A 21,045-nucleotide genomic window follows, 5' to 3' on the forward strand; every position below is an offset into this window, starting at 1 on the left:
ACAGCCTCACCTGCCACTGTGTCACCAGCTCCCTCAGGTTACTTCTGTTTTCCTCCGGGGCCTGTCACTCATTATATTTTTCTATTACTTTTACATCATTTGATGCATTGCTCCTGGTTTCAGGTTGTGGGTCACTGGCTACGGTCTCCTCCACTGTCTGCTGCTTCGCATGTTACCTGTCACCTGTTGCTTACCTGAGCTACTCCCTGCTATCTATTCCTCCTGTGGACATGATCCAAGCCCAGTGTCACAGCCCTCAAGTGACGTCATTGCTGCCAGAGCTTGCATATAAAGCATAAAATACTATATGAATATAAAAATGTGAAAATAAAAGAGAATGAGGATATAATGTTTGGACATTTTCTTTCAAGAGTCTACAACATCACGAGAAAGCTTATCTGAGACGATCATCATCATTTTTACAGCCTTCTTAGTAATACTTTACCAATGGCTTGTCATACCACTTTGAAAATGGTGAAGTCAAGAACCCATGCCAGCATGTTTTTATGATTTACAACAGGAGAGTTTCTCTGTAATGACAGTAGACTGAGTGAATGTGGAAAACGCGAGACATATTGCTGAAATAGCCCTAATGTTTCTCGAGGCATCTCAGGCTTTTTTCATCTTCTGATTTCCAGTGGCTTGTAAAATGTGAATGTTTTTTTCACAATGCGTTTGCACTTCTTTACAAAAAGAAAGTGATTTTTTTTAGGTACATTAACACATTGGTTTTTTATACCTTCAGCTTGTGCTCTGTTGAGGTCATATTGGGATGCAGGTATCTGATGTTCATCCAATGACCATCTGGGGCTGGTTCCTATGTTAAAATGACTTCACTGAGTTTATTTGAATCACTGAACTCAACTGTGTATGTGCCGCTGATGTTTTTGTAGTAATTTGTAAATGTCTGACAAATAACTAATAAACTGTACAGGTGGGTTAGGCCATCAAGAGGTCCTTGAGCTTTGGAGCAGAATCTTGAATTTTATTTGAAGCATTCAACCGACTTTGGTTGAACCCATAAAATCCATGGATTGAGTTTGCAAGAGTCATCTGATAGCTTAGGACTCCACCTTCTCATCAAAATTTGGTCATTTCTGAAAGACCATGATGGCGACAACCCTGCCCAATACTAATGTGGGGGCTTTGAAATGGCCGAAGTAAATGGGTTGCCAAATCCATCCTAGATACAGTTTATAGCAGAGACTGAGTGTGCTACAATCAGGACTTAATCGCCAAGAAAACCAATTTCTGAAACAGGATTGTTTTCAGTGAACTCATTTAGAATAAATGTCAGTGATACAAACACATGGAGGACAAACAGGCCTTATCTTCTCTCACGAAAGCTACTTTGGGCTTGTTTATCCGAGAGCCCCGAGTAATATTTTTACCTTTTCTTTTATCTGTTCCCAAAGTAATATTTTTATCTTTTCTTCGATAGCCAAAAGAATCAAAACCATGTCTAAAAGAGAGGGTAACTGAGGACCCAAAAGAAGCTCTATAATGAGTTTATAAACAGCAGTTAAAGGGGGAAAGGTTAAATCTCTCCCAGAAACAAGCAGCATGCTGTTCAGAGAAGAAATGAGAAATTGGGGGGGGGGGGATTGTATCCTGTTTAAAAACCAGAATATCAAAGCATAATAATTGCTCACTTTACTCACTCAGCATGTTCCCATCTATCATGACAATGTAACGCTAAAACAGATAGGAGCTCACATCCAACAAAGTGACTATTGATCGGCAATCAATAGGCTTTGTTTCTGGGTGACTGTAATGTCTGGTAGCCTACAGCCTGCTGCTGTATCAATAGAGAGTCCACAGCCAAGCTTTTCTGATCAGCCTTCCAAATTAGAAAGTGTGAATAAATTAATTAAATGTCTGAATTCATTGTGAAATATTACAATAATCTTGAGGTGTCCAACAAATGTTGCTTCGGGTGTTGTAATCTTTCTTGACAGAGGAACAGAAAGCTCTAAATTCATTACGCTGATTTTTTTTTACTACATAATATGCTTCACACTAGAGGGAGACAAAGACCCTTCACAAATGACAGGCACTCAGCTACTTGCATGATTAATGATCACATTGTATGATGGTTGTGTAGATGAAAAAAAAGTCTTTGAATCCACTGACATCCACTTTATATGTTTAAAATGCCATGTGTTTCATCCATGGACTTTTAAGTTTCAAGATCCCTCTCCACTATTAGCGATGCTTTAAGTGATTTTAAAGGAAATTACCTCCAAATTAAGAGTGTTTGTTGCCACAGCTTGTCCTGCCTTCTTAAACCTATGCAACTTGAAATGCTTACTGGAGCACTGAGGCAGTCGGGGCATGGCAGTTTAATTGAAACATATTTTAGTAGAATGTGGGCCGTATTACTGGGTTGTATCCTCAGGGAGGCACATTGTAACAAAAGAGCAGGCGAAGGTAGAGACACGGTGAGGCGAGGAGAGAGGGAGACAGAGTGAGGAGGGGTGGTGCGAGGAGGAGGCAGAATTGCACTTTCACAATGTATCTCAAATCCATAATGGCACATTGTTACAGAGTTTATGGGATGTGTCCCACAATCAATAACCAATTTATGTGAACTTGATGGATGGATAAAGGCCACACTGGTTACGTTACCTGTTTCCCATTCGGACAGTATAGCTGACCTTGGTTTGTGTTCACTTATATTCTGGAATCTGCCAAGGCTTTTTACTTCCACCTGGAGCAGATGTTATGTGACCGGTGGCGTCTTTATACTTTGCCTATAACAAGCACTCCAGATTTTCTCTAGTGCAAAACTTAATGTGTCTCAACTATCACTTGGTAATATCTTTTCCAGGCAATCTGCCTTGCTTCAGGCATGCCTGGGTTGCTATAACAACAGCTGCTGCTATATCTGTCACTGCTGTGGGTCACGGCTAGCTAAAAGAGCAACATACATCACATCCCTCTTAAGTGCTGGTTTTCATCTATTTCTCCCTGCCAGTACCTTCGCCTTTTGCTGTCTTTTTGTCTTCATCAGCCCCTCTGACTTTGCATATCTGAAGGAGCTCTCTTCCCACGGAATAAAACCCCTCTGTACGTATGTGTTTAAGCTCTGTGAAGACAGACAATTAAAATACACAGAGTTTACTTCAAGTCGAAACTAATCGAAAGGCGTTTTGTTAGCTGCTTTTCTGCTGAGTTAATAAGAGCTGTGAATGCCAGTGGGGCTTATTGTGGCTGATTTAAAGCCAACTTCTTTCTTTTCATCACCATTGCAGTCACAGATAATAAGGAGAACATGAGTTAAGAGCTGCTGAGGGTCAATATTGCATTTTCTTCTCAGTGTCCTGGTAGAGTTAAAGTAACAGAGGACTCATTATACAGTTTGCATGGCACCGAAAGACGGACGTAGCCACATGAACTCCTGCTTTACAGCCTCCTTTTTACATTGCCACCCCAACACTACTTTTATAGGAGTCAGAAGTTAACAAATTTAGGCGAGCAGTGGGAGTGCTACGTTATCAGCTAATACTAGCTAGCTTGGCAAACAGGCCATTCTATATAAAGATACCTGTGAATTAGTGCTGAGTAACATACTTCTTTCAGCTGCTTTCTTTAGAGGTCACCATAGCGGATCATCTTCCCCCAATTTCACTCTATCCCTTCTTCTGTCACACTAACCATGCTCTCTGAGGTCTTCCTCTTTTTCTCCTGCCTGGCAGCTCAATCTTCTATATCCTTTGTCCAATATATCCACTATCCCTCTTCTCAACATGTCCAAACCATTTCAGCCTTGCCTCTATAAGTTTGTCTCCAAACCACTCAATTCGAGCTGTCCCTCCAGTATACGAATTTCTAATCCTGTCCATTCTGGTCACTCCCAGTGAAAATTTTTCACTCTGCCACGTTCAGGTTGACAGGAGGAGGCAGAGGTAGCAGGAATCACTACCATCTTATAAACCTTTCCTTTAACTCTTTTAGATAAGTATGAGAGTCACATTGGTGGTTTAGCTTCTTATTGTTACCTAATGGCAAGGAACCTTGGTGTGATTTTTTTGACTGTGCTTTAAAATTAGATAAACAGATTAACTCTGTTAAGATGAGTTTTGTTTTTAAACTAAGGCTCCTCAAGTCAAGGCCTGCTTCCTGTAACATAACTTTGACAGATCAGTTCACTCTTTCATTACCTCTCACTTAGACTGTTGCAGTCATTTCTATTTTGGCTCTGTTAGTTGTTACTTTGTCGCCTGCTTGCTTTTTGGCGAGAAAGAAATGGTGTGATCACAGTACTTTTTTAGGCTCCTTACCCTGGCTTCCAGTGCATTTCTGGATCGAGGTTAAAATTTTATTACTTGTTTTTAAGAGTCTCAGTAGTTTGTTGCCACCATAGTTAACTGAACTTTTGTAACCTTACACTCCTGCCAGAGCACTGCTTACGAACCAAATGAAGCTTATGCACGAGTTCCCGTTCCTTGGGCCAATCAGCTGCCACTTCAGAGCTCCAGCCAAGACTCACTCTTCATCTTCACCACCACCATTGTCTAGGTCAGGGGTCGGCAACCCGCGGCTCCGCAGCCGCATCCGGTTCTTTAGTCTTTATTTTGCGGCTCCGGGTGGTTTGGAGAAAATAAATTAGAAGTATTTATCTGAAGTGTATTTTATTTGTGTTTAGTTCTTTTTTTAACTTGTAGTTCTAAATTGGAAGATTATTGTGATTTTGAAATATAAAAATAAAATTATATCTTATTATTTTTTCATCGCTCAAAATAAGCGTCACACTCGCGGAAGCCGGTATACCCGCTGAAACGCTGTGCATTTATCGAGACTTTCGACCCCAGGTAGGCCAATTATGGATCTTCGGATCCACATTATGTCGGCAGCTGTTGTCCACCGTGAACTATGTTAAAAACAAACACAGCTCACGCCCCACAGATGACAGCTTACAGTCCTGCGTAAAGACGAAAGCCCCGATTTGCAGACGCTGTGCGCAGAGGTTCGGGACCATAAGTCTTATTGTAAACATATCACGACAGACCCGACGATGTTTGCATGAACATGCTTTTCAGCATCTCTTTATTGACCGCTTTTCACACACGGTTGCTGTACGCAGCCCGACACATACCAACACAACAGCATAGAGAGCACAGACTTTAAGGCGGCGAGGCGTGATTGCGGGTGTCGCTCAGGTGCGTCCGACTCCCATACAGCGGTACTGCAGACCACGCCCCGCCACACACATTAACCAGGTAAAATACATATTTAGGCAGAATTTTGCAAATATCTTTTTTTTTTTTTTTGTTAGCAGCATAGTGCTTTTTTTCCAATTACTTTTTAAAAGTCAGGTCAAGGCTCCAAAAGCCCAAAGGCGATATAAGGGTGGCGGCTCACAGCAGTTTTTGTTTGCTACATGGATCATTTTAGTTCAGCTGGGCGTCTTTCCTTTTGTTGTATTTCTTTAAGAGTTCAAAACATAAATCAAATGTAATTTTCTCTGTAGCACTTCATGGATTTCATAAGCAACACACCTTAGTTGCTCTGTGGATTCTTTTAAAAAGCAGTTAAAAACTTTTCTGTTCAAACAAGCCTTTTGTTGATCTACGTATTTTATATTCTTTACATTATTTACATTTGATCTTTTACATTGTGTATAATGTCTATTGATTGTATTGTTTATTTTAATATTTGTGTACAGTGCTTTGTGACTGCCTGTCTGTGAAAAGCGCTTAATAAATAAACTTTACTTACTTACTTTAGTTGTTCACACAAAGCATAAAGGTAAAAAAAACAATATATGCAGTGTTATCTTCATTTTAGATTTCAAAAAGTATTTGCAGCTCCCAGTGTTTTCTTTTGCGTGGAAACCAGGTCCAAGTGGCTCTTTGGGTGTTAAAGGTTGCCGACCCCTGGTCTAGACTCTGGGGGTTCCTGTCCTACATCCTATCTCCGTTGGTATTTTGTTCAGCCACAATGGTTCATCGGAGTCTAATCGCCAAATGCACTAATTTCACCATTCCATGCATCATTTTCACGCAAGAGTCTCTCAATCATTTTAAAACAGATTTAAATAATACTTATTCTCAGGTGCTTTCCATTCTAGTTGAACAAACACAGTATTATTTAGGGTTGTTGTTTGTTTAGTGTTTTTGTTTTTTATGTGCTTTAGAAATAAACTTTGACTTATCTCTAGCTTCTATCTCTCTGTCACAAATAACCCCTAACACGTGTCTCCACCCACTCTACCACTCTTCCTTTTTCTTGTGCTCCGTTTGTTCTTTGAATGGTTGACCCCAGGTATTTAAACTCATCTACCTTCACTGCGGCTGCACTAGGCACCTTCAGCTTTCCAGCCTTCTCCCTCTCATTTACACACATATATTCTGTCTTGCTTGAACTGGCTGTCTTTCCTCTTCTCTCCAGAGCACACCTCTACCTCTATAGGCTCTCTTCCACCTGCACCAGATCAGGTTTGCCAGAGGTGGCCCACACATGGACCAGCACAAGGCCAGTTGCAGACACACTGGTGGTCCTGTGCTGGTCCATGTAATAATCAAGCCATGTAAAAACAACATGTGCCGGAACATAATAGTGCAAAAGTAACATGACAAAACTCTGTTCAGACAGTGAATGGACTGATTCTTATATAGCGCTTCTTTATTCTCTACATTTGCCTAATTACACACTTTCTCTAAACTGAGTGGTTCCTAATTACATTCATAGTCTTGACATGGAAACTGGGGGAGCCAGGGATCAAACCACTAACCTTCCAATCAGTAGGTGATCTGCTCTAACGCCTGAGCTACAGCCACTCAGTGGTAAACATAAGTAAACCCTCACTAGGTTTTGGATAAAGTGGACACTCACAAACCTGTTAATTTGAAGCGTTGGCTACCATCAGTGTTGGTCAAGTTACTTGAAAAAAGTAATCAGTAACGAATTACTGATTACTTCCCCAAAAGAGTAATCCCGTTACTTTACTGATTACTTATTTTCAAAAGTAATTAATTACTTAGTTACTTAGTTACTTTTAAAAACACGATTTACAACCTGAAAAGGTAATAAAGCGATAGATCTTTCAGCCCAATTCTACTTTTTCTGCATAATCCATCATACAAAATGTAATCAAATGGAAAAGTCTCTTTTTTTTTAACTTGTTTTTAACTTGTTACAAGTAACGCGTTACTGCCCATCTCTGGCTACCATAGCAGTATAGTATTGCAACATCGTATTTGGGTCTTCTAACTAAAATAGGAAAATAGGAACATAAATAGTGCCATCATTGCCAGACCTGGCAGTCAGAAGTGTCAGCTTGATGCCGGATCCAGGCCAGACCTGTTTTCTGTACTTACTACAGCCCTGCACATCCCCCTTATTCTGGAAATTGGGTACCAATCAAAGTAGTACGGCCCCTGAATATGAATAACTTTAAATGTCACAGTATTAGTAAAGGTTTTCAGTCAGCAACAACAGAAAAGCTTTAACACAGATTGTGGAATCCATTGTATTTGATATTTAAAAGCAGCTCACTGAAACATGGCATATTTTATATGTGTAACAGACAAAACCAACATGGTGGAATGAATCACAAAGTATATAAAGTTCTACAGCGCTGTATTATAGAAAGAGGCACACATTTAGTCTCAATAGCAATGCTACTGTAGAACAGCAACAGTCAAAGCATTGAGTATAAATTTCAGATTAACTGTATGAAGCAAGACTTGACCTATAGAATATACTTCAAGACCAGAGCTGAGTGTGGCTATGAGATTTTTACATAGGAGAGTATAAGAAATTTGTCAGTTCAGACCAGCTAAAAGTGTGTGATTTGAAACAGTGTTTTATGCATATTTATACTCCACTTCATTTTGTTACAGCAAAAAAAAAAAAAAAAAAAGACAAATGCAGGCCCCATACAATATAAAAGCTGCACATTTTAGTTTCCTTAAAAAGACTTTTGGCCAATACAAATAAAACGGTGACCCAAAAATCTCAGCATGGTATAAAATTGTAAGAAAACTTAAAAAAAAGAACTGAAAAAGTAGTATATATTCAGTATACAAGATGTACATAACAGACTAGGACATTTTCTGGGATCATATCTGTTTATAGGTCATATAAATCACAGACGCACTACTAACTACCAAGAAATTCTTTAGTTAGTCCGCTCACTGCTCTGTCCAAATGAAGAATGGCTTGTAATTCTCTGATAAAAAGTGCAGTACAATGACATTTGTGTTCTTTAACCTGATGTAACTGTGAAAGCACTTGATTTTTAGAGACGCCTTGCACAAAGGTTAAAAAAAAACACTGGAGAGGAAAGGCAGGAGAAAAACTGAGCACTTGGACATTTTTGACTGGCTCCTTACAAGACACAGTCGATACACAGGGGCAGTCAGTTGGCAGGATTCCCATCGCTGCCTGGGAGTAATCATATCTTCATAGTGACACAGATAGGGTTGATGAAATCGATGTCCCACTGTTATTGGTCAATACCTAAGGAGAACAGAAAACATGCTTATCCTTATCCAGTTTTACAACACCACACATTACTGTGCAAAAGCTTTGAGCTTCCCCTCATTTCTTTATATTTTTTTCCTCCAAGGTGCCAGACTTTCTTGTAACCTTTTAAAGTGGTCCTTAATAATAGTTCTTCAGGCTTTCAGAAGGTTTTTCAAGTTTTTTCTTCCAACTTTAGGTGCTTTGTCTCTCATTCCTACAAAGCAACACCTCTCCCCCACTAGGGACAATCTGACCACGTCTCTCTGCTCCTCATCTCTGCCTACAGCCCCTTCTGGAAACAAACTCCTCCAAATACCCAGGTCAGTAAAAGATGGCCGGGTGATGCTCTCCTCCAGCTACAGGACTGTTCTGATCTGACAGACTGGTCCATCTTCTCTTCAGTCTGTCCTTTTCTATATTAACTGCTATGTAGAGAATGTTACAGTGTCCAAAACCATCTGAGTTTTTCGAACTGAAAACCTTGATAAACTACAGGCTCTGATTATAACATGTAACTGAACCTTCAGACTGACGGACAGTTCTCTGTACAAGGTGTGAGCTGATAACCCAGAGACAGGTCCACTCCCCTCTCATTATAAATGGAGAGTGGGTGGAATATGTCTCCAACTTGAGGTTTCTGGGCACCCACATCTCCGTCGACCTCACCTGGAAACACAACCCAAACGCCTTGGTAAAGAAGGCTCGGCAGCGCCTGCACTTCTTCCATGTCCTGAACCAGAAGCTGCTGCTGTCCTTCTACCGCTCCTCAGTGGACAGCGTGCCCTCTTCCTGCTGGTGTTTGGAACGCAGGGGCTACTAAGAACAGGAAGGCTGCACAGAGGGTAATTAACACCACTCAAAAATAATTGGCTGCCCTCTGCCACCTCTGGAGGTCAGGTCTTTTGCACTACTTCCAAGCACTGAGTTCTCTTCTATCATTTTGTATATTGTACATTCCTCTTGATTGTATAAATTTCTCCTGATTGTAATTTATTCCTGCTCTCTTACTTATAATATTATTCCTTCTCAGTTGGCGTGGAGCACCCATAATTTTGTTGTACATGTACAATGACAATAAAGGGGTATTCTATTCTATTCTATTCTATTCTATTCTATTTTTAATTCAGCCCTTGAACATCAACATTTTCAGAGGAATGTTTTCTTAAGCCACTTAACAATGACATTTGAATCATTCATAAAAAAGACCCCTAGTTCAAGGGATGGACCAGTCTGTGTTTTGTCTACATATAACATGACACGAAGAAATCCAGCAAAGACCTGACACAGGAACTGAGATCAAAATTCACTTGATCCATCTACTGTTCACTGAAACCTCATCAGAAGAGGTCTCAGTGGAAAGGTTTCTGTCAAGGATGGGGAGAAAAGGCTGAGGTTTGCCAAATTACAAAAGAACTGTACTGAACTGGCAACAGGTTTCATGAATCCAAATTTGACATTTTTGGTTCAAGGCAATGTCAGTATGCATGGAGGAGGTCAAGAGAAACAATGAGTGATTGCAGCTATCTGTAAAGCACAGTGGAGGCTCTGTCATTGTTTGGGAGGCATTTTAGCAAGATCTTGTCAAACTTGATGGTATTACAAATGCAAAAAAATACCATCAGAGTTTGATCCAACATGCAATACTATCAAGAAATTGTCATGAAAATGATACCAGACATGCTACTAAAAAAAGCATACGTGAATAGGAAAACACACAATGGCACACTTTTAGTCATGAATTCGCCTCCCCAAAGCCTGGACCTCCAAATTATTAAAGTGGGGGGGGGGGGGGGGGGGTCATCTTGACAGCAAACAGAACAAAAGGCACCCAATGTCCAAAGAACAGCTTTGAAAGTCCTTCAAGAAGCCTGGAGAACTATTCCTAAAGTTGCTTAAATAAATGACAAGAAAGCTTGTTTAAGAGTTCAGGCTGTTAAAGAGTAAAGATCAAGTAGGTCAAGTAAAGGTAAAGTAAATACCTGCATCCATTTTCCAATTTCCTTGCAAGATGCAAATAAATGGTTCAAGACTTTTGCACAGCACTGTGGCACTTACATCCTAAACATGCAAATGTGCATAACATTCAATGTGCTAGAAATCAATATATCTAAAATGAACATGCTTACATTCCCCACACTTTCAGATACTTCATTCAACACTGCTTGCATTAATTATGTGCAATCGTTCCTAATGGAAAATCATTGAAAGTGGGACAGATTGGACACTGAATGGTGACTGAATGAAAATGGAGGATTCGTGATTAAGTGAGGCCGTTTTTTTTTGTTTTGTTTTTAATGTCAGAAATGAAAGCCCCTTTGAAGGGGATGAGAAAGAAGGGCACAAGGGGTGTTGAAGCAGCAGACTCCTCCACAGAGCTGCACAATTATGAGTGATAAAGGTACAAACACATGAATTGAAAGACAAGGGATGATTTCAGTGATTAGAATCGGGATGAGAGAATCACATATAAAATACCGTGTCATTGAAAACCACTTTTATTCTGTAACAGGAGCGGCTGGATTGTCTTTCTGCTCAGAGGGAATGGCTAGGTAGTTTGTCCTGTGGGCAGATTGGCAGAAAAACAGAGGAGTGTCTAAGACCTGGTGCTATGGGCCTCTCTAGCACCACACACCACAGCTACTTAGTGCTCATGACAGTGCAACAATTCTGAATTTCCGTTTTGTTTACTGAAGCGTGAAAATGTGACTCTAATTCACAGAAATTAAGGAATGAATTTTACCAGATAAAAAATATCTAATCCGAGCAGTGCCCTAGGGACTGCGTGGAAGGCACATCAGCAAGATGTGACATCCTAATTCAGCATTTTACAGCCAACCATCAGCATGTTTAAAAAAACAAAACACAGTACTTGCACTGAATATGCTCCCAATTCAAAAGAGCTGCACTGTGTAGATGAAGAACACTTTATACAAGTGAAACGAGTTTTGTGACTGTAAGCACATTTCAGAAATAGCCTAATTTAACTCTTTGACAGATCACATCGTTGCCTCCTATCTTCTCCTTTAGGGACATGACTAATACGTTCTCAACCACTAATGCATCACAAAAGGTAATCTCAAAATGTCCTACTTGTGCTACATATGGCATTCTTTGAGTGGGTAGACCTTCTGTGTTGTCATAAGGGTCACTAATGGCAAATGGCCAAAGCCTATGCAGTCTTTCAGCTACAGGTAGTGACAAGCCTACAGTATTACAGCTGAGAAAACTCAGATCTAATAGTTTTTTGAGATTTCTGAGCTTTTTGACTGTTGCTGTTGAGTTTAAATTAAAAAGCTTCTTTTGCTTTACAACTTTTCGTTTTTGGGGGTGTGGCACTGTTACTTGATAATGAGAAGGTCCTTTCTGTGTCTATGTGTTTCCTCCCACAGTCCAGCGACTTGTAGTTCATGGCATTAGGTTAACTGGTTATTTTAAATTGCCCAGTGTGCGAATGGTTGTCTGTCTCTCTTTGGTTCAGCGTGTCCCCTTTCCTCTCGCCCTACGACACCTGGGCCGGAAGAAAATGGATGGATGGAACTTTTGGTTTCCCCTATATTTCCGATGGTTCACCAGAATCAGTGGAGCCATTAGTATTTAATTCATGTTTATTTAATTCTTTGAATATAATTATAGCAACATAGATAACCTAGATATTTAAAGTTAAAATTTAATGTATTTTTATATTGTAGGGCAGGGGTGGGCAATTCATTTTCCAAACAAAATTTAAAAAGTAAAATTGTTTAAATTGGAAATTAAAAGCGTGATTGAGACACAAAAGGTCCCCAATTCACAACTAGGAGAAAACACAATGCACACCACAAAAGAAGAAGAAAATTCAAGCTGGTGAGGCCATCAAAATGCATAAATCTTAGAAAATCAACAGATAAGAAAACTCAGAAAACCTTTGAATCAGGTTGCCTTGATATTTTGAATTTTTGGAGCATTTTATTTTTTGATAATTGGACTATTAATTTATCTGTCAATCTGTCTACTGTTCATAAAATTGAACCTAAATGCTTCAGGAAAACACAGATTGTAATACCTACTTTGTAAAACTCAGCGACCAAGGAGTGTCAGAGTGATTTACTGCTATTTAAATTAAACCATATTAAAAAACAATACTGATTACAAAATAGCCCCAAAGTCCATCTATCTGTCTGTGTGTCTGCCTATCTGACAACACTGAAACATTGGCCTCACTGGCCAATAATGCTGTAATTTTTAATTTTGTGCTTGATTACATTTGTCACTACACAAATATGAGATAGTACAGGACTGTTTTCTAAAGTTTGAAAACTGTGAGAAAAGTTCTGCATTTTAATTCTGCCACTTCCAATAACTCTTAATTACCTGTTAGTGCTAATAGTAAAATAGAAAGCCAATGAATAACCGAATATTTTTAGAGAAGTTTAGTTTCAAATTTAGTTGAAAATATAGTTTGAAATATATTAGCTCACAGAAACACTTCACTATTTATTATGTTGTAATATGTCTAAACCCTGGATACTGGGTCTTGTGAATATTCAGCAATGTTGTGCATATTGTGCAGTACGTGGACTTAATCTGTCACTGAAGGAAGCAGATTTGTAGTGTAGCAGATTCAGTAAGTGTTTGCAAAATAAAAATAACCGGATCAGCACATGCATGATTGCTCTCTTCAGGACATAAGGTCCCTGTACAAAAGTTGTAACTGTGGGTTGTGAAGGTTAGCCAGCACCACTAAAATCCAGTGGGAGCTGACTATAAAGGTGCATTTGGGTCTTTGACATTACTGACAAGGCGATGCAAAATGCCCGTCACTGATGGAGCTGAAAATCCATCACGGATGTTAAAAGGTTGTTTAGAAAAAAAAGAGCAGTCAGCAGTTTAGGTAAAAGACAGATTAGTGTTGCAGGAGGGTTACAAACTGATGGACTGAATTACTTCTCTGTCTGTGTGTTTGCCCCCCTGCCTCATTCCTTCACTCTCAGTCCCTTTCTTCCCCGATTGACTCTTAAATCTCATTTCCCTATCCACCATATTTTTTAGATTTTAAATTACAATTATGTAACCAGAAGTCCTAAGCAAATACACACTTACAGCTATTTGTGCACTTCCTTGGTGACTTCAGACTTTCAAATTAATGTAAACCCACTGCTGAGTTTTGACTCATAACGCATAAATATCTGAAAATGTGGCGTCATGGTTGTGTTCAGGACACACGCTGTTTAAATTCGCTGTTCAGTCACATCCCTGCTAACATTTATCTGTCTGTGCATCTGTACATGAGACTCACGCTGTGTCCTGGGCCTGCTCATCAGACTTGGAGATCTTCCTGTAGCAGTAGACCATTTCTACCAACAGCCAGAAGGTCAAGAACACCAGCAACACATACATCATGATCTCAGAGTAGATTGCTGTGGTGTCGTCACTGGCTGCAGAGTTAAAACAGTGGCAAGGCACATGTATTATTCATTATGCATGCTTCCTTGGAATACCGCGAGCAGAAAAGAGCAGAAGAGACCTGAGCTTGTACAACACTGCTGATCCACAATCATTTGCCATACATAATTTTTAATGCATTTTATGTCTTTCACTGAAGAACAAATCCAATTAAACAAATAATAAATATGGTTATGCAGCTACAACAAAAAAGCAAACAAAGGTGTTTTATTCAGGAGCATCCTGACTGTAGATACTCTTAAAAAGTGATGCAGAAACTACTTCATGTTGCATTCATAATATTATGGCCATACCTGTAATATAATGAAAAAGACCCTACAGAGTTAAAGGTGCCCAGTGGAGATTTTGCAAGGCTGCTTTTATACCAAACGTTTCCTAACAGTGTGCACTGTTTTGTTGCAGAGCTTATCTTGTTCTTAAATATGTGTATGCACATCTTTATTGAAAATTCTACCTAAATCTGCATATAAAAACACTAAATCTCCACAGGGTATCTTTAAGTATGAAAATAGGATGAATATGCAATGTCACAGAGGTTCTCAGAGCGTGAAACATACTCTAACTTTAGAATCTGTCATAAAAATAATTGCATGCTGTTTTTGACACCAGAACAGCTTTTGTTCCTTGTAAACAATCCTCTTCTGCTCATTAGCCATTCTGAGATGCTTCTGGAATAAGTAATAGCACATAAATCATCCAGTCCTATTCTAAATATTACATACTTAATATACACTGAGATTAGCTGCAACATTAAAACCATTCACAATGCCTGCTGGGATTAAATTCTGCGAGTCTTGTATACACCTATGACGCTCTTCAACAGCATAGACATTATAGAACATATGGCTACACAATAAAACTAATTAAGAACGAGCCCAAGGCACTGCCTCCAAACTCCCTCCAAATGAACCATGCAGGTGAAGAACGAGAACAAGCCCCACCTATGGAGGCACCATCCTGCAGGTACTAAGGAATCTGCTGCTTATTTATTATCGTGAGACAGCCAAAGGCACCCCCAGAGCAGGCATACAAAGTACTTGACAGGTGGTTTTAATGTCACTGCGGTTCAACAGATAGTTTATTTTGCTGATAATTCAATATCCAGTCAGTGAAATCAAACAAATATCTTGTTTGATATCTTGTCAACATCCTATTGAAAATGCTTTCTCATTTATTGCTTTCTGTCCATTGTTTACAATGGAAGGCCATTAGAACAGCATCCCATTAACAACCCATTAAGAACAAGAAGAGGGATTACAAGCAAGCGGAAGCTGTTTCAAAGTGCACATGGGCACCTTCGGCTGTTAAAGAAAGTTTTCCTTTTATTGTCCTTCATTTGTTTTCATAACGAGTGACTGTGAACCACTGTGTCACTTAGTGTATAACAAATTCCAGAAAGCCTGCTGACCAGACAGCTGACAGCTTTTTCTGATTTGATTCAGCAGCCCCAGCAAAAGGAGAATATTAGTGAAATATAATCCCTTTGATGGGAAAGCATGGATATGTCAGCCACGAAGTAATCCATTCTACCACTATGGATGCCATTACTGCAACATTAATGTAACCATGGTCTAGTGTACAGTGCACTAGCTGCAGGCTTTGTGAAATCTGAAACAACTGTTCTGTGAAATATGGAGGACAGGCTGTGAATATAATAAAAACAATCTAACTGTACTCTATTCTTCAGTCTTCTTTTTATGGGTGCAAACTCTTTAAATCAAACTAGCCTATCGCCTGATAGCTCACAATATGTTATGTGCAAGCATATATAGAAAATGTAAGGTTAGAGAAATGGGGAGAGTTGAGTAATTTCAAATATACGTAGGGTATATTCGATTAAGGTGGAACATGACACATTCAGCAAGCCAAGCATTCAGGAAGCAGAATACATTACCCCTTATTATAGATAGCAAAGTAGCTGGTTTGAATTAACACCTTCACTGACAACAGAAGAAAGCTTTGATGGACAATAAAGGCAGACAAAACAACACACGGTTATTCCTTTTAAACCAGTACAGTCACAAGAAAGGGGGAAAGAAGGAAAGTGGTGCAGTTAGTGGCAGACTGCGTTCACACTCGTGCATCACTAAAAAAACCTGTTGGAAATATATTAGATGTACTATTTTTTTTATCTACTGTTGGTGATTTGTGCAACATAAATAAACATAAAACACAGACTAGTCTTTCTCTCATATCAGTGTTAAATGTGCAGGTCTACAGTGGAATCATCACTTAAGGTGTCCTGCATCTGCAAACTCTTTTCATTAAGTGAGTTTGGAGAATGCTCGTTAACAAAAACAAATCTGCCCTGTTAATATTAGAGCATGTGGGGGAAAATGGAACATACACAAACTAATGCTGGGAAGATATTTGAGAGAGAGATTTTTCATCATATCAGTCATTACTAGCTTTTTAGTTTCCATTTATATTTGACTTATTTCATGTTACTGATGTGTCCTGAGCACAGGACACAGGTGGATAGCATGCAAGAATTTTACATTTAGGCATACCTTTCTCCTTCACAGTCAGGTTGATGGTCTTGTTTACTTCGAAGACTGGAGTGTATAGCTCAAAGTCAAACTCACGACGAATTTCACAGGTATACAAACCACTGTCATTATGGGTGACATTACGGATTTCAATGGAGACCTCTTGTAAGTCCTTGCTTCCATTCCAGTTTAAACGGTCCTTAAATGGATTATCGTCCACATTGGAATTGTTAGTGTTATGTTCGTATATCTAGAAGAAAGGAAAAGTGTGCAGGCATTAATTAAATACACATACAGTGTGAGCAAAATCACAATGTGCTAGATCATTTACAATAACGTAGAAACAACTTACAAGATATGAAATATTTTTGCCTTTTGTTGGACTTGGGGTATAAAGCCATTTTACAAATGTCTTTACGGTGACCTCCTCCCTCTTCAAACAGGAGATGCAGGTCAACTTCATGGCGTTTCCCACAATTGCTTCTGTGTCTGACTGGACATCGACACATACCGGCATGCACAGGTGGACTTGAGAAGCATGGAAAGGTTACATATATTTAGTTTACCGCAATGTAATTGTAAAAAAAATAGAGAGAGAGAGAAAGAGTAGAAAAAAAGAAAGCACACCCTCTTTGGTTTCACACATAAGAATATAATTAAAAATAATCTCATCCTTAGCAGGTCTTTAAATTCAACAAATACAACAAAGATAAACTAGAAAACATGACATCCTACACTGTGTCATTATTTCCTTACAAAAACTAATCCAAAATACAGAAGCTACGTGTGAAAAACGACATACACTCTTACTGCCTCCATATGAGTTAAAAGGCCAGGTGCTGCAAATCAAACATGCTCGATTAATTGATCATCTGGAGCATTCAGGCGTGAGTTAACACAAAGCCAAGGAAGAAAGACATCGGCAATGGAGAAGCAACTGTTACTGTCCAGCAATCTGGGCAGGGTTATTAGGTCTTTTCTTAACAGTCTGAAGTCAATCATTAAATGTTTATTTTAAGACTACACAAGTGTAGCTTGTTTAGAAGGGTTTTACAGGAGAAAGTCTTTTCTCTCCTAAAATACTAGCATGGCTTAGGTTTGCAAAGTTGCATCTGAACAAATCCCAAGACTTCTGAAACAATGTTCTTTGGACATTTGGGGTCAAAGTGTAGATATCTGGCCTTAATGCACGTGGAGAAAACCAAATGCAGCTTATCACCACAAACACTTCATCCTGTCAGCAGGTGGAGGGGTGATGATTTGGACCTGGGCACCTTGCAGTCCTTGAGTCAACCAGTAACTCATCTGTATGCCAAAGTATTCTATAATCAAATGTGAGGCCATCTGTCCAACAGTTAAGGCTTGACTGAAATTATGTCACGCAACATGATCCCAAGCACAGCAACAAATCTAGAACAGAATGACCAAAAAGTAAAATAATCGAGGTGTTGCAGCCCCCCAGAGAGCTGTGCATTAACACAAATCTCAATGTACTGAAGCAACTTTGTAAAGAAAAGGAGGCTGATAGTCACACAGAAAATTAAGTTATTTAAGTCATTGTTGCCCCAGTTCCCATCACCCCTTCCATGAGTCTGGTTTTGCCAAAGGCTTCTTCCTGTTAAAAGTTTTATTTTATTTAATTATTTTCTTACAAAAAGCATTTGAAAGATTGGGGCAAATAAGGCAAGTCAGTATGTTTAGGTGGGGGCTTGATGTGGAATCAACAAAAAGATTTAAGGAAATTCTCCCACATTGCTCCCTACAATGGCGCAGAGTTTCTTTCCCACTGTCAGGTGCATGCTCAAAGGGGGGTTGTCTGATTGTTGGGGATTTCTCTGTATTATTGTAAGGTCTTTACCTTACAATATAAAGCACCCCGAGGCAGCTGAAGTTATGATTTGCTGCTATATAAATAAAAGTGAACTGAAAGGAAAGTGAATTAAGTGGTTCTATAAGCTACCGACTGCTTCTTTTAGCTTAGTTTTTGGCAAATCAATAACAGTCTAACATGTACTGCTGTACATGTTAGGTTCTATTTACCTAATTTTAAGACCTGGTAAAGACTAGATACACTTTTGTTATATTCTGTTATCTAAAACCTTAGAATTGGGTTCATTTTCAGAGGATTCACCTTCTTTTTACCATGACCATATTTTTATATATGAATGATGTGACAAGCTGAACCCACTAAACATTAAGAATGTGCTTTCCAATGTAGCACAGAAAAGAAAACAGAAAACTTCAAGGTTTAAAATAAAACCAATACTTATGTATTAGATTTTGTAAAAATGTACTTTCTTAAAACTGACCAACACAATGGAAAGAGGAAACAAAATATATAGTGTATTTGTTTTTAGGTGTCAAATGTCCCTTTAAAGATGCACTTATTACTGATCAAATTCCAAGCATTCTGTAGAATCTGCCGCGATGCATCATTTTTTAGTTATTCATAAACACATGCTAGTGTGGCAAGAACAGTTTTAACGCTTTGTAATAACTTAATGACCCACTGATGTGTGACCCTTTGGTCATCAGGTCTCACACTGAACCCAATGTTGAACCAGATGCAAAGTCAGTGAGCATTAAAAAGATAAACTGGTTTATAAAGCTCTGTGGGCCATTGGAGACACTTAAATCACAATATTGATAGCAAATTCAAGCCCTGATGATGGCCTCTGCCCATTAGTATTTACTAGCAGTGGGAGGAATAAATGGATAGAGGGAGTGCAGAAACTGTGGGTAGTGTAGGAAGAGGGAAATAATACAAAAGGGAGGAGTTAATTGAAATATAAATGCATTAGTGGTAGAAGGATATTGGAAGAGGCGTAGGAAGTGAATAAACATATGCAAGAAAAAAATTCAGTGGATTATAATCACAAAGACACATTTCTTGTGTTTATGTGACTGCTGCAGTGTTGGGCCCAGTGCTCTTATATAACCCAAAGCCCGCTGGGCTGACAGTGACAAACATTGATTATATCGCTCTCTCTCTTTTTTTTTAAGCTGAGGGCTCACACACATGGAAACAGAGCAGAGAAATAGAGAGGAAGGCATGAAGGGGACAGAGGAAATGGGGAAAGTGAAGAAACTTAACCCCAGTGGCCTCTCTTCAATGATTCTATTCATTTCCCTTAAATGCTGACAGTGAAGGGCTCTGCAGACCAATGGGACTGCTCTGAAACTGGGTTTTGAGTTCACAGCTTCCTGTGTGGTTCGCAAGCCACTGTCAAGGCCTCTGATTACTCATTGTTGTATAAAAACGTACGATAGAAAATGATAAGTCCACAGTCAAACAGGATATTTTGACATCTTACAGAATTATACTTACCAAGAGAAATCAAAAGTACCAAAGTTTGCCGATGAAGCTTATATTGCGTTACCATATTCAGCTCTTTGTGGAGCTGCTGGAGGACAGTATCGCTTTAACTTGGTCTTTTTCTCAAGTAGTCTTCACACGAAGTCTGGTGTGAGACAGAGGAGTTGTTGAAAAGACTTCAGGACCACGGACAGCGCCTCTTCTCGGCCGATAAGAGCGCAGGTAACTTTCCTCTTCGTGTCTGAAAATCCACGCCAAGAACTCTTAGAAAAGACGCGTTTCTGATTTACACATTCAAAAAGGGTTCTTCTTGGATTTTAATCGTTATTTTTATGCGCTCATCTAATAACCAAAGCGTTCATATAGCCCTTAATGCGCAATTCTCATCTACACAGTAAGAACTAAGTTCATCATTTCCTCGACTCAGGGAAATAAACAAGTCCGTGATGTGAGACGACTACATGAGTGATCCCACAGTTTCTTCGCGCATAACTGCTGTCACTGAGTACGGACCCATCCAGAAACACCGCGGAAATCTTTCTAGAAACAGGCGGATAGGATCTGGAACCTGTGGATTCTCAAAAGCCGACGTACTCACTTATTGTTGCGAGATCTGAAGTCCTGATTACACACATGCAGAAAAAAGCATCGAGGCCAGTTCTCTCATTTCACCCCTCAAAGAATAAGCCTACTGACTGTCAGAAACCTGTTTCCTCCATTAGAGATGACTGATGACATTTCCCAGCCGCGGCTCAATGTCTTTGTTTTTCAGCAGTCACTTAGCGCTGGCAGGGGCAGAGTGTTTGATACGCATGCGTGAGTCACTCCCTCCTACGCTACAGTGTGCAGGACCACATTATTGTCACTTGGGTAGGCCTAACCAACTCAGCCGGTAAGCTTGTTTGCATTTGCTTAAATATTGACTAAACAAAGCTCAGCGTGCAGAAACACCGCGTGCACACGTAGAAACTAAAAAATGCAAATCAGTCCTAAGATTGCATATTATATGAAGGAATAAGATGACACAAGGCTGTCTTTGTCATGTGTTACATAAGCTTGTTTAGAAGCTGGAAGTAGAGTTTCTTCTTAAGACATTTCATTTGTTACACATCAGTACTTGCATTTCCTGTCCCCCGCCCAACCAGTGAAGAAGTCTCACAAAGATTTTTATATGTCCTGATACTGTGTCATTGTTTGTTTGTTTTTTGTTTGTTTGTTTGGTTTTTTTTGTCTTTTAAAGTGAAAGATCTGGGATCAAAACAATGCTGATTTCTTGGTCAGTGTTCCAGAGTGAAAGATTTTGTTCCAAAGTGTACAGAAGCACCT

At 39.4% G+C, this 21,045-nt stretch overlaps 1 protein-coding gene across 2 annotated transcripts; it reads right to left on the bottom strand.

Annotated features, from left to right (window-relative positions):
- Positions 1 to 7,216: 7,216 nt before the first annotated feature.
- Positions 7,217 to 20,552, bottom strand: scn3b (sodium channel, voltage-gated, type III, beta). 2 transcript variants are annotated; one of them, XM_040009006.1, is made up of 7 exons: positions 20,318 to 20,547; positions 19,732 to 19,960; positions 16,756 to 16,931; positions 16,425 to 16,653; positions 13,748 to 13,886; positions 10,948 to 11,031; positions 7,218 to 8,466 (listed from the first exon to the last, which is right to left on the bottom strand). In XM_040009006.1, exons 2-6 carry the CDS (start codon positions 19,784 to 19,786, stop codon positions 10,968 to 10,970), a joined length of 663 nt encoding a protein of 220 aa, XP_039864940.1. In that variant the 5' UTR covers positions 19,787 to 19,960; positions 20,318 to 20,547; the 3' UTR covers positions 7,218 to 8,466; positions 10,948 to 10,967. The 2 variants fall into 2 exon arrangements, with proteins under 2 accessions (XP_039864941.1, XP_039864940.1); XM_040009007.1 differs by lacking the exon at positions 10,948 to 11,031 and having other exon boundaries at positions 7,217 to 8,466; positions 19,732 to 20,552.
- Positions 20,553 to 21,045: the final 493 nt, after the last annotated feature.

Source organism: Simochromis diagramma, unplaced genomic scaffold, assembly GCF_900408965.1.
Source record: "Simochromis diagramma unplaced genomic scaffold, fSimDia1.1 OVJJ01000344.1, whole genome shotgun sequence".
Taxonomy (NCBI): domain Eukaryota; kingdom Metazoa; phylum Chordata; class Actinopteri; order Cichliformes; family Cichlidae; genus Simochromis; species Simochromis diagramma.